At 36.3% G+C, this 14,301-nt stretch overlaps 2 protein-coding genes across 3 annotated transcripts in view; both read right to left on the reverse strand.

Moving 5' to 3' along the window:
• The window catches only part of EIF4E3 (eukaryotic translation initiation factor 4E family member 3), a 67,550-nt gene that overhangs the window by 43,212 nt on the left and 10,037 nt on the right, over window positions 1-14,301 (reverse strand). The window lies entirely within an intron of this gene.
• Window positions 8,708-10,053, reverse strand: LOC119231094 (E3 ubiquitin-protein ligase makorin-1-like). The gene is given in 2 exon segments (XM_037492733.2): window positions 8,708-9,452; window positions 9,455-10,053. Coding segments are annotated over 2 exon segments (1,248 nt in total). The 5' UTR covers window positions 10,014-10,053; the 3' UTR covers window positions 8,708-8,763.

Consider the following 14,301-nt stretch of genomic DNA (forward strand, 5'->3'; position numbering starts at 1 on the left):
CCTGAAGTGGAAGGCTGGCAAGTCTTAATAAGCTTATCTTTGCAGTTTGTAGAGAGGGTGAGATGGGCAACAGAGAGGTAACATAACCAAAGGAATGTCCAAAATGTGTGTTTGCACCCACTCTTAACTGCTGTTTGATGTGTCCTCGCAATGTTGGTGGTTGTGTCTTTGTGACAGTTCTTGGTGGAGAGAATCCAACATCTTCTAGGCTGTTTGAACACAGGTGTGTTCTCCTTTGAACTCTTTGGACGTTTAAAGAAAGAAGAAAGGGGACCAACCATCCAAGTGTGCTTGAGATCGTTGGGATTTGAGCACAGTCAGTTCCAGAAAATCCATCCTGGCACTGGGCAAACCCTAGTGGTGGGTGATTCCTGGAGCACTGGCTCTCCACTTGGCCTCCTGCTTCCCTCAGAGGTACCCGAGGTCAGTCTGCAACTGCTTGCTCAGCGGGAAAAGTCAGTACTGAGCTGGTTACTTCATTGTAGCTAAGAAGCTACTTTAAGGATAAGATTTTGATTTTTGCTGTCAGTTATAACTCAGACATCATTTGGGGGAATATCCTGCCAGACAATCTGAGGAGAACACTGTGATTTCAACTACTTTGAAGCTTAAATAATCACTTCTTATGGCATAAAAAATCCTAATACAGAAAATAGAAACTTGCTCAGCAAAATATTAGGGTTGAATGAATCCTGTTGCAAAAGGACCACCTGCACCTTATTTCCCACATTAACCTATGCTTTTTGAGGTGGGAAGCTTGCTTCCGTTGGTCCTCACAGGTTATTATAAAGACTGTTTATGTAGTGAATATTCAATAAGTATCTGAATAAGGAGTCCCTCTATGTTTAAAACATTCATTAAAGTGTTATTGCAATATTTTATAAGTCATTTATTCTTAAGAACTGAGTGTTCTAAAATTTGAGAAGACATTATCACTTGATGGTTAATTAGAAAAGGAAAATAAAGCAATTTTTAAAATGAAGCCATGTTATTTGTTCTCCAAAAAAAAATGTAATTGCATAAAATTTTCAGAATTAGAGCTACTGCGCAAATTGTACATTAGGAATCATGAAGATATTTTTCAGCAACATTTTAGGCCAAAAAACCTCCACAGTTACTTAATCTTTCTTCTACTATCAGCCAGAATAAAGAATTATACTGTCAATATTTTCACTCCTTTCCTGATGATTTTCATTTGCTACTTATTATGCATATAATGTTAAGTTGCATATTATAGTATTTCTTTAAATATTTCTTAGTTTTGAGGCTACCAGAAGGCAGGGAAAAGAAAAAGGAGAGGGGGTTCCCAATGGATTATGGTGGAGGATTATTGGGGTTTTGGCTGTGGGCATGGTGGGAAAACACACCTTTACAGAGGTGTGAATCTATACCTCTAAAATACATACAGTGTTGTAAACCAACATTACTTCAATAAACATAATTAAAAGCAAAAGAAAATACAATCAGAAAAAAGATTCTTAGTTTTTAGAAAATGATACCTTTTTCTAAGAAGTAAACTCTATGCATATATTGATCATACTAGGTTCATGACAAAATGTCATCTCTAATGGGGTTTATGACAAACATGGTGCCCCCAGATCACTTTCCTTTTGCTTTGTGTGTCACAAACATTTACTGTCATTGACAATGATCTTAGAGATCGCCAAAAAATGTTTATGTCCTTTAAAAACCTTCCAGATCCCTCAGAACTATACTCTGAAATATCCTAATTTTGAGTCAATTGTCTATCATTTCTAATATGCCAAAGGGCCATGTATTCTGGTCATATTACACTACAATATTTTACATTATTTTGTCAATAAAATACAACACCATCTTTTTCATATTTTGCAAATGCATAGTTAATGATGCAAATAATTTCCTATCTTTCATTCTGAGGGGAAAATCATTAATAAAACCATATTCCTCACAAGAATCAAAATTCAGCAATAAGAAGGGACAAATCATCCATAAAAGCAATATATAAATTACCAGTGAAGAAACAAGCCTAATGATTATAATGTCCAGATGGTAATGAGTAACTGACTCATTCTTTGTCAAATCAAATAGCCTCTTAATAAGTTGTTGCATCATCTCTGTTGATTTAATTTAACTGCAAGATATCAGAAAATGATTATGACCTGCAAAAAAAAAATCTCCATTTCCTATGCTTATTAGCATTTGATCTGTGAATCCTCTTTTTTTCAAGGTGAAGTTACCCCCAAATGTCCTTTGTTTCTTTTCCACAAAAGCAGCCCATGGTAAAAATTTAAATAGCCCAAACTGGAATAAAATTATTGTAATTAAAAAATGGAAATCCCAATGTTTGGTCAAATCTTTAATCAGAGAAAAAGTTCAGATACTTGTTTTACCAGACAAGCTGGTAAATACAAGTTGTCATGGAAACGGAACACATTCAAATTATGCAAGGAATGAAGTTTTTCATCTAACTAGGTGTTATCTCCTCTAAATGGGGAGAAATTGTTGTAGCTGAAATCCATTATATTTCTTTCAAATTGCATTAAAAACAATCATTTCCTCTATTTTATATAGTAATACACAGAAATAGGAGATTCACTCTCATAAAAGGGAGAATTAAAATTACTTGCAAAAGAATTGGTGCGTAAATAAAAAGACATAAAATGAAAATGAATCCTGTGATATAAATCTATTGATGCATAGTGAAGGTGTGGGAGAATGAAAATCAGATAATACCTCCTTCATCTACAATGAGACACATTTCTCTTCAGTAGCATTAGTGACTATTTTTTACAGAATGATATAGGCCAGAAGAGTTCTCTCTAGAACTTGGGGTGACTTGTTAATGTGTAGTGTCACCACCACTGAATACAGCAGAGGCCCTCGTTATTCCACAGACTCCAAGGATGACACAGATGAAAAATGATGCTGTATTGAGCAGGCATTAAAGCAACTATTAGGAAACAGAGCATAAGCCAGTTTTGAGGGGAAGGATTTATAGAAGAGAAGGCCCATGAAGTCACAGTTATACCTGAGAGACATCCTGAAACCTTTTTTGGATTAAGGCAATCCTATGGGATTACCATTCTTCTCAAAAAAAGATCTTTCATGTTTCTCAGCCTAGATTGCTGAGGTCTCAATGAATTTCTTGTCCAAGCACTTATGATGAGAATAATTCAAATGAAAATGCCAACAGCTCCAAAACATACAAAGAACATTTAAAACTCAATAATAAGGAAATGAAGGACCTTCTTTTAAAATGGGCAAAAACCTGAACAAGCATCTCACTCAAGAAAATATACAGATGGGGCCCCCCCTGGTGGTGCAGCGATTAAGCGCTGGGTTGCAAAGCTGCCCGCAGCCTCTGTAGCACCAATTCAATCCCGGCCGCAGGGCGAGAGTCCCACAGACCTCTCCTGCCACACCCGCTGCTCCCCCTCAGCAGTGTACTTTGTCAGTCTGCCTGCTCTGCTCTCCCCTCTGGCTCTGGTGGATTCTCTCACCCTCCTGCGTTTCTGACTGTACTCAGTGCTTGTATAAATAAATAAATACTTTAAAAAAAAACAACAAAAAAAGAAAATATACAGATGGCAAATAAGCATGTGAATAGATGCTTAATATCACATATCACATTAAATGCAAATTAAAATAATGAGTTACCACTATACACATATTAGAATGGATAAAATCCAAAACACTGAAAACACCAAATGGTGACAATGCTATAGAGAAGATGAACTTTGATTCACTGCTGGTGGGTATGCAAAATGGTAGACACTTTAGGAGACAATTTGGCAATTTCTCACAAAACCAAATATACTCTTACCATACTATACAGAAATCATACTCCTTGGTATTTATGCAAAGGAGTCAAAAACATATTCACACAAAAATCTGCACACAAATTTTTATAGCAACTTTCTTTATAACTGCCAACATTTGAAAACAATGAAGATAAAACATGGGACATTCATTAATGGAATATTATTCAGTGATAAAAAGAAATTAAAAAGAAATGAGGACCCTTAATTATAATTGTAATTGAAAAAAATCAAGCTATAAAAGCTATATGTCTTATGACCACAAGTATATGACATTGGGAAAATCAAAACTTTAAAAATAGTAAAAGGATAAGTGGTTGCCAGAGGTTAGGGGTTAAGGGGAGATGAATAAAGCAAGAAAAGTTTTAGGGCCATAAACTATTCTGTATGCTATCTTAATGGTAGATATATGCCATTATACATTTATCAAGATCCATACGATGTACACCAAAAATAAAGGCTAATGTGAACTACAGACTTTGGGTGGAAATGATGTGCCAATGTAGTTTCATCACTTTGGTGGTGGAATTTTGATAATAAGGGAAGCTGTGCCTCTGTCGTGTCAGTGAGCATATTGTACCTTCTGCTCTTTAGATTGCTATGAATCTAAAAGTGTCCTTAAAATGTTACTTTTCAAAAGCCAACAACAGCTACCATTTTTTGTGTATTTAATTATATTCCACATTTACTTATGTATTCCACATATCAATGTTATGAGGTAGGCATGGTTATAATGCCCATCTTATATGTTAGCGGCTCAAAATGGCTAAATAACATTTCCACAATTACACAGAGTTCAACCCAAGTCTGCCTAGTTCAAAGCCTTGCTCCCAATGTTTGCAAATTCTCCTCCTGAAGACAAGTTTCCCTTGCCTGAAGGCATCTCTATCATCTGAAAAAGAAGTGGTCCATTGATGTCAGCAGTAATCAAATGATACCCCCACTAATTACAAAAGAACACTGTGGAGAAAAGTGTTTGTGTATCTGATGAACAAATCATATATTATGCCTACTAAATAAAGAATATGAGGCCTGGTAAACATCAGAGTTAAAAGACAAGTTAAAAACAGCAGTCATAGAGTCCTTGTATTCTCGGTGGTTATGGAATCCAAGGAGGTTGTGCTCACTTCTTTTTCTCCATGGCAGGTAGGAGTACAGATATGGAAGTGTGAGATGAGGGCCATGTTCATGGACACAGTACAGTACAAGAGACAGAAAATGGAAGCGGAAAAACACAGTACAAAATTGGGAAAGAAGAAGGAAATAACAACAGAGTCAGTTGGATGACAACAAAAATGAAGAGGCAAGAAAAGAAAATAAAGAATAACAGAGAACTATCAATGTTTGAATAAAAGCCATATTTGCAATAGGTTTCTGTTTTACTGGCTTAATGGGAGTGTTAAATTCCAAATTTGATGGTAGAATGGTGACAAAGCTCCAATTCACCTCCTTTCCTACATTCAAGGAATGTCTCATTGAAATCTACATGGGGATGATACCAGACACTGCTCCTTCAACTTCCTGTATAGTCTCTGTACCATGTCGATTTGATGGGACAGCCAGAAAATTCTTAGCCCTGCCCCTTTACAAGTTGTCACTAAGTAGGTAGATGGATTTCTTGGCCCTCTACTCCCATTTGGGGGTATTTCTTGTCAGAAGTAATCAAATGATGCCCCCACTAATTACAAAAGAACACTGTGGGGAAAAGTGTTTGTGTATCTGATGAACAAACCATAAGGGATGCCTACTAAATAATCAAGAAAAACCCTATAATTCCTATCATTCTTTTTTAGATATTCATATCAGACTGGCAACTCTTACATAGCAAGAGCAATAGACAGACTTAGCACTCAGTCCATTTTCTAATTTTGAATTATTGCTATATATTTTGCTTATGATCAAATGAGACTGGTACCCAACAAATACAATAGTACTTTCATACATAGGTTAATTTAAAAATAAGTGCATTGATTAGATAAGTTCAGGGAATGTTTATGTAATGAGAAGCAAATACCTTTCTTGTGTTGTTACACAAGTACTTTCTGTGAGACTAACTACATCGTGCTGTGTGCCACATACTATGGAAGTTGGCCGCCCATGAGCATTTAGAGATCAGGAAGAAATTTAGTTTGTGTAACTCTTTATTGGTAATATTGTGTGTGTGTCTGTGTGTATGTGTTTTTAAGCAAAATATATGGCCTAAGAGCAATAAAGAGGCCAAAGTTTTAGCTATCTCATGTAAAAACAGAAACAAAACAGCCATTAGGAGTCTAAAATTTGCCTTCCATGTGGTTGAATCATCTTTGTAAGTGAAACTGTTTAAAGATATGAATCCACAGGTCCAAGAATCTCAATGAACTTCAAACACACTCAAAAAAAAAAAAAAAAAAAAAGAAAAAAAAGAAAATCACACCAGAGCAGAGCAAAATCAGGAAAAAGACACATTCTAAACAGAGAAACAAAAATTAAGAATATAATGGAGCTGTCTTTAAAGTACTTAAAAGTAGGGAAAAATTGTCAACCTAGAATTCTATATCCAGTAAACTATCTTCTCAGAAATAATGAAGAAGAATTTTGCTGTGGTAAATATGAAGTAGAAATGTTTTTCTCAACTCTTCCCACTAAGTACATTAAAAATATGAAACATAATATATAAAACAAACAGACAATTCTGAAAGGTTACACATCAGCTAGGGACTCTGGGAGGTGAATTTTCTATTTTCCCAATAAATCCTAGACTTGTTGCAGGAGAAACTGGCAATCCGGAAATGCCAATGAATAAGAGGCAAACAAACAACCAAACAAAAATGCAAAGAAAAGTCTTCCTGTTCTAACCAAAGGAAAAAATGAGCAGCCTAGCAAGACAGAAAATTTTTAGACAATAACTGTTCCACACTAATCAAATACCCTAGAAAAAACTACTGTCTCGCCACTACCTAAATTAGAAAGGCAAGCCAATAACTTAGACTTCTACCTTTATCAGTCACAGTGGATTAGACAAACAAACAAAAACACAACAACAACAAAATAACCCAACAACATACTAAGTAAGACAAAAATTTCATTTAAAGCACAACAATATGGTTAGGTTAAAAGGAAGTATGGGAAAAGATATATCATGTTAACACTAATCTGAAGAACAAAAACAGTAGTGGCAATATCAATCTCAGATAAAGTAGTAGACTTCAGAGGAAAGGTTATCAGAGACAGAGGAATATAGGACATAATGAAGAAAAGATCAACCTACCAAGAAGAACCAAAGACCCCAAATATGTGTGCACTATACAACAGAGCATCAGAATACACCAAAGCAAACTCTTATGGAGTGGAAAGATAATAGTCAATCCACAATATAGTTGAGAACTTTAACACCTATTCTCAGCAATTGATAAAACTATTAGAGAGCAAATCAACAAGTTGGAAGAAACAAATTATAAAATCAGCCAACAAGATCTAATGGACTAAATATGTATAGCACTTTAGCAGAATATATATATATATATATATATATAGTTTTTATTGTTTTATTTAGGAAAAGTGCTTCTTACAAAAGGGCAGGTGCAAAATACAGAGACCTCTGCAACAATGACTTTTTTCTCCAAGTGGAAGAATGGGTGGGATCCAAGGGAGCAAAGCAGTAGGTGGACAAATCAGGAGCATCTCCAAGTTATTTTCAGGAGGAAACAGCAATAAAACATAAAGCTAAACTTACCCCATCAAGAGATCTAACGACTGAAATTTAGCTTGTCTCGTGGATTACCAAACCCCTGCCCACGTCAGTGGGAAAGTGTGACTCATTACTGCAAACCAATCACTCCACTACAAGGAACACCTGAGAACCTAGTTTTGCCTCACACCTGTCTACCTGCAACGCTCAGGGATGGAATGAGGCAAATAGCCACAAAAACAAACACACAAAAACCCAACAACAAAATCCTTCAAATAAGGACAAAAGGCTTCTCAAAAAGTGCCTGGGCTGGAAAGGCTGGGGGATCATGAGACAAACAACTATATCCACAACCCAGTTTGTGTCAATATATGGGATAACCAGAATCCACCGCTATGGCTAAGCCCATTTATGTATAGGCAGACCGAGCTAGCACTGCTCTATAAACTACCAATGTACTGCTTTGTCCTTTAAGATCTATTGGCCACACTAGGCTGAAACCACTAAACCGAGTTTTACCACGAAGGCTAAGAACACTGCATCTAGGGAGGGGCAAGAGGCTCACCACACTCTCACTTGCTCACCACGCCTGCCAGTCCGTAGGAGCGGACTTCCAGCTCTGCGCCGCCTCCAGGCCACCAGCTCATGCTGTCTTTCACAACTTTTCCTATCATTTAACCTGGTAAAAATCTCTCAACACATTCGCACCTGGTTCTGGTTACCCCGTAGTATTACTTGTGTGCAATTAAACAAGAGACCAAAACCACAGAACAAGTGCACAGGGTGGGTGTTACAGGGAGAGGAGCAGATATAAAAACACAGATGTGTAGATTTCACCAGAGACCTCCAGTAGCCACCTCTTCTGCCTGCAGCTGAAGGGGACTTGCCAGTCCAGAGCCTTGACCCATCACCCTACTACCCCAGAGCAGGGTCCACGCTGCTCCTTTTGAACCTGGGGTCCAACGTGAGTGTGGGAGTCCAGAAGCACTACCCTCCTGTGTGAATCTGGTGGCAAACAGATGACGTGACAAACCTACACTTACTGTCTGACAGTTAAATTCGTGTTACAAAAACACTAACTTCAAGATTTATTTTTGTAACTTTTTTAAACAGAGAAAACAACACACTCCTTGGGGAAAGGTGAGGAATTGAGGAGACAGGCCCTGGGTAAAAATTATTACGACAGCACCTGGAGTTGATAGGCCTGCCTAGGAGAGAGCCATGGGCACTGCCACACCAGCACAGGGGACGGCCACTGTCGGGCTTGCGGCCCAGCTCGCACGCCACACGAAGCTGCTATAGATCCAAGTCATAGAAATCTTCCAGCTCGTCGTGAAACAAGTCCCACTTGTCTTCAGAGTCTGTCAGGTCGTCGTCCCCACCTGCAGCCAAAAGCATAAGCAACATCTCGCCCAGCTCAAAGGTCACGACCTCTTCTTCATAGTTGTCAAAGGGGTTGCTGTTCTCTCTTTCCTCAATGAGCTCCCAGAAGTGGTTCCTTCGTTGGGCCCGGTATCTGCTTGATGTTCCCACTTTCTGTCTCTGTGGCTCCCCTCTATGGCCATCAGGGTATGCATGCTTGTAAAAACAGTTCCCTCCAAATGGGCAGCTCCCACATCCTTCATCAAAATACCTGCACACCTTGTTGCTCATTGCCTCCTTGTATTTCTGAATGAGTTTCTGCTTCTCTTCTTTCTCCTCCACCCAGTACTCACTTGGAATGACAAAGGTAGATGTGATCCGGCATTCTGGGCAGGACTTTATGATCTTGCTCTCAAATTGCTTAGCACTCCTCCACTTGCGAATACACTTCAGACAGTAGGTGTGGCTGCAGTTGTTGGAAAGAATCCCAAAGCGGCGCTCACTGGGTTTGGCCTTCTCATAGACCACCTCCATGCAGATCCCACACACCATGTCCTTACTGCGCTGCATGGCGAACGAGAGCTCCATGTCCTTCTCATGGGCCTCGATGCAAGATTTTATGATCTCTGAGCAGCATCCATTGGATAGAGGACCTGCAGCCCACACATGTCACAGGAGTCTCCGTGGAAATACACACAGTTTTCCCCATACCGGCATTCTCCCACTGCAGCATAAGGGCAAAGTTGCTTCTTTGTTTCCCCTACTGGTTGCTCTTTCTCAGGTTCCTCCTTGGTCACTGAGCCCTGCAGGGGCGCTTCAGTGCAGGAAAGGGCTGTAAGGCCACAGTAGGGCTGCCCAGGAACAAACTCAATGGCATTCACCCAGTCTTCTGAGCCTGCTCCTACAGTTGCAAAGTTTGAATTTCTTGACTCAGCCTTGCCCATATTTATTTCAGCAACTGGTCCAACTACTGATAAGAGACTTGAAGCAGCAACAGATGATTCTGCACTTAGATCTGCAGCAGTCGCTTCTTCCTGTTTTGATGGCTTGCTGTGTTCATATCTGCAGCGGTCTCTGTAAATATAGTATCCTCGCTGAAAATACTTGCACACTATACCATACGGGCTGTCAGAAAGGTCGTGCGAGTAGCGACAGTTATCTCCTTCCTTACAAACCCCATGCATGAAGTACCCTATCGTGTTAACAACAGGCCCAAAAAAAAGAGCAGAATATATATTTTTAAAAATTCTCATGGGACACTCACCAGTATAGATTACATATTAAACCATAAAACAAACCTTAAATAATTAAAAAAGAAAAACAGTAACAGATACCATCCAGGAAAATTTCCAAATACTTGAAAATTAAAAAGTACACACATAAATAATCCATAGGTTAAAGAGGACTCACAAAGACAATTCAAATATACATAGAACTGAAAATAAAAAACAAAATATCAAAATATGTCAGATACAGCTAAAGCACTGGTGAGAAGAAAATTTACAGCACCAAATGCTTATATTAGAAGATTGATCTCAAATCAGTAGTCTAAATTCCTACATTAACACACTAGAAAAATAAAACCAAGGTAAAGCCAAAGCAAGAAGGAAAAGGTAAAATAAAGGTAAGAGCAGAAGTCAATGACAATGAAACAAATCAATAAAACAAAAAAAAGAATAAAGATACCTTCTAAAATGTAAACACTGAAGGTATCCATCACCAGGCAACCCATGCACCAAAAAAGTCACATGAAGTTCTTCAAAAAGAGGGAAAATGAGACCAGAAGTGATTTAGATCTACTGAAAGGAGTGATCTGAACTGAAAATGGTAATCACATGGGTAAATATATGAGAATTTTTCTTATATGTAAAATCTTTTAAAAGACAATGGACTTTTAAACAAATATAATAACAATATAAAGTGGGGATTACAATACAAATAAAATAAATCTATGTGACAACATATAGTACAAAGTTTGGGAGAGAGAAATGGAAAGTACACTTGTGAGTTTTTATACTCTATAAAAAGGCATATCATCATTGTAAGGTAGATTGGTAACTTAAAGATTACACCATAAATCTTAAATAAAGCACTGAAATAATAAAAAAAGAATTATAGCTAATTATAAAATAAAGGAGATAAAAAATAAACAAGATTTAATTAATCCAAAAAGGCATAAGAACAGGAAAAAGGGTGCAAAGAGCAGGGGGAATAATTCTACCCAGCAACCAAACTTTGCATAAGATGACAGAATCAAGTCTTACCATATTAATGTCCACATTAAATGTAAAAAAATCTGAATACCTTAATTGAAAGTTAGTAATTATTAAACACCAAAACCCAACAATAATGCAACCTATAAGAAATAAACTTTAAATACAAAGAGAAAATGAAAGAATAGAGTGTCAATTTTTCTTTCTGTGGATAGTATACAGAAACTTTCAAGCCAACAAATATTTAATGAGCACCTACTATGAACCAGGAATACATGAGACATATTAAGAGAACAAAAAAAATTTAAGAATTCACTCATAACCACATACTGATGTACATATACAAAAGCATGCACATACACGCCCTTAAATACTAGGCTTATATTATAATCAAAATTAGAAGTTACACTCACCCTCAGGTTGATTTGAGGAGAATGCCCTACCATAAAATATTTTTTTAAATAAGAAAGAGTAGAAAAAGTTACTGTGCTACTTCTAATCAAGAGAAAGCTCAACTGGCTATTTTAATGATCAAATAAGTAAATTTCAAAGCAACAATATTATCAAGAATGAAGAATTTCAATTAATACGGAGTCAGTTCACTAAGAGGCTATAACAATTCTAAATATTTTTGCTTCTGATAACATATCTCCAAAATACATGAAGCACAAATTGTAAGAAGCGCAAAGAGAAATCTACAAATCCATAATTATAGTCAGAGATTTCAACACTCCTCTGCTAATAAAAAAGTAGACAGAAAATCAGTAACAATGTAAAATATCTTAACACTATCAAATTGACCTGATTCACATTTGTAAAACATTCTACCCAACAATCAAACTTTGAAAGAGGAATGTTTAGCAAGATAGTCCATAATATGGATCGTAAACGAGTCTCAATAATTTTAATAGAATTCAACTCATACAATTATGTCCTCTGACATAATAGAAATTAATAACAGCAAGATCTCCGAGAATCCCCAAATATTTATAAGCTAAGTAACACATTTCCATATAATCTATGGATAAAAAATGAATCAAAATGAAATTAAAAATATTTTTAAATAAGTGAACAAATATAAAATATACACATCAAATTTGTGGGATATTGTTATAATACTGAGGGGCAAGTTTATAATCCAGATGCTTTAATAACAGTCTCAAATCAATGAACTCAGCTTCCATCTTGAGAAACTAGAAGCCAAACACAATTGGACTCAAATTAAGTGAAAGAAAGTAAGTTATAAAAATCAGAGCTGCAACCAATTAAACAGAAAACTAGAGAAAATCAATGATACCTTAATACAGTTCTCTGGATAAAAACATTGATAAAACTCTAGTCAGAAGGTTGAGGGGGAAAAAAATCTAAGAAGACACAAGTTATCAAAATCAGGAATGAGATATGTGATGTCTATACAGATTCTATAGCTATATAAAAGGTAACATCCAAATGTTATTAACAATTTTATGACCATGAATTAATTACTTAGATGAGATGAAAAAATTCTTTGAAAGCACAAACTATCTAACTTAAGAAATACTTCGAATAGTCCTCTATCAAGAAAAGAAATTGAATACATAGTTGAAAACCTTTGCATACAGAAAACCCTAGGCTCAAATGGTTTTACTGATGAAAAGTCAAAAGATTTTAGAGAAAAATAATACCAGCGTATACAAATGCTTCAAAAACTAATTGAAAGGAGAAAATATTGTGTAACTCATTCTATTAGGACCGCCTCACCCAGAAACAAAAACTAGACAAAACCAGTAGAAGAGAAGAAAGCTAAAGATCAATAACCCTCATGAAGTTATAGATGCAGAAATTTCAAGCAAGATTTTAGCAAGTAAAATACAAATATATATATTTTAATATATAATATATAATATATAATATAATATAAATATTTAACATATATAGTCATATATATATATATATATATATATATGTATAAAGGACAATATATCATGACCAAGTGGGGCTTACCTCAGGAATGCAAAGTTGGTTTAACATTTGAAAATCAATCACTATAATTCATTTAACAAACTAAAAAAGTAAATCCATGTTATCATCTCAATAGATGGAGAAAAGCACTTTTCAAAAATGAACATTCATTCCTGGTTTTAAAAACAACTCAACCAAGCAGGGGTAGAAAGCAATTTTAATTTCCTCATTTACATGCAGCTACAAAACCTATAGCTAATATCACACTTACAGTGAAACACTGAATGCTTTCCTTTTATGCACTCTCATCACTCCTATTCAATATTGTACTAGAGGTTCTACCCAGTGCAACAGGGAAGAAAAGGCACCAGAAAACATTTCAATTGGAAAAAAAGTAAAAGTATCTTTATTAACAGACAACATGATCACCTATGTAGAAAACCTGATAACTTACCCAAAAAAAGCTACCAGAACCAAAAACTGAGTTTAGCAAAATTTCAGATATAAGGCCAATATAAAAAAAAAAAAAATACAATTTTATTTTTACAAACTGAGAAGAATAATTGGAAACTGAAGATTTTTGAATGCATTGATGATAGAGTCATGGGTCATTTAGACCCAGGAATGAGATATGTGATGTCCATATAGATTCTGTAACTATATAAAACGTAACATCCAAATGTTATTAACAATTTTATGACCATTAATTAATAACTTAGATGAGATGGAAAAATTATTTGAAAGCACAAACTATCTAACTTAAATATTTTGAGGGCCTTCCTGGTGGTGCAGGCGGTTGAGCACCACGCTGTGAAGCCGTCCACAGCCTCTGCTGTGCCGGTTCAATCCCTGCCGGCCTCGGAGCTAACCACATGGCAAGAGGTCCTCTCCTATCTTGCCTGCTGCTCCCCTCAGCAGTGTATTTTGTCAGTCTGCCTGTTCTGTTCCCCGCTCTGTCTCTGGTAAATCCTCTCACCTTCCCGTGCATCTGGCCTGTACCCCAGTTCTTGTATAAATAAATCTTTAAAAAAAAAAGAAATATTTTGAATAGTCATCTTTCAATAAAAGAAATTGAATAATGATGAGGATATGTTCTAAGAAATACATCATTAGGTAATTTTGTCACTATGTGAACATCAAACAGTGTAATTACACAAATCTAGGTTGTATAGGCTACCACACAGCCAGGCTACATGGTACAACCTACCGGGACCATCACTGACCAAAATATTGTTAAATGACACATATCCATAGCAACAAAAATATGAAAAGCTTGTAGATAAATCTAACAAAGTACATACAAGAACTCTACACTGAT

Source organism: Talpa occidentalis, unplaced genomic scaffold (assembly GCF_014898055.3).
Source record: "Talpa occidentalis isolate TD23 unplaced genomic scaffold, MPIMG_talOcc4v2.1 talOcc4.10, whole genome shotgun sequence".
In the NCBI taxonomy this organism is placed as follows: domain Eukaryota; kingdom Metazoa; phylum Chordata; class Mammalia; order Eulipotyphla; family Talpidae; genus Talpa; species Talpa occidentalis.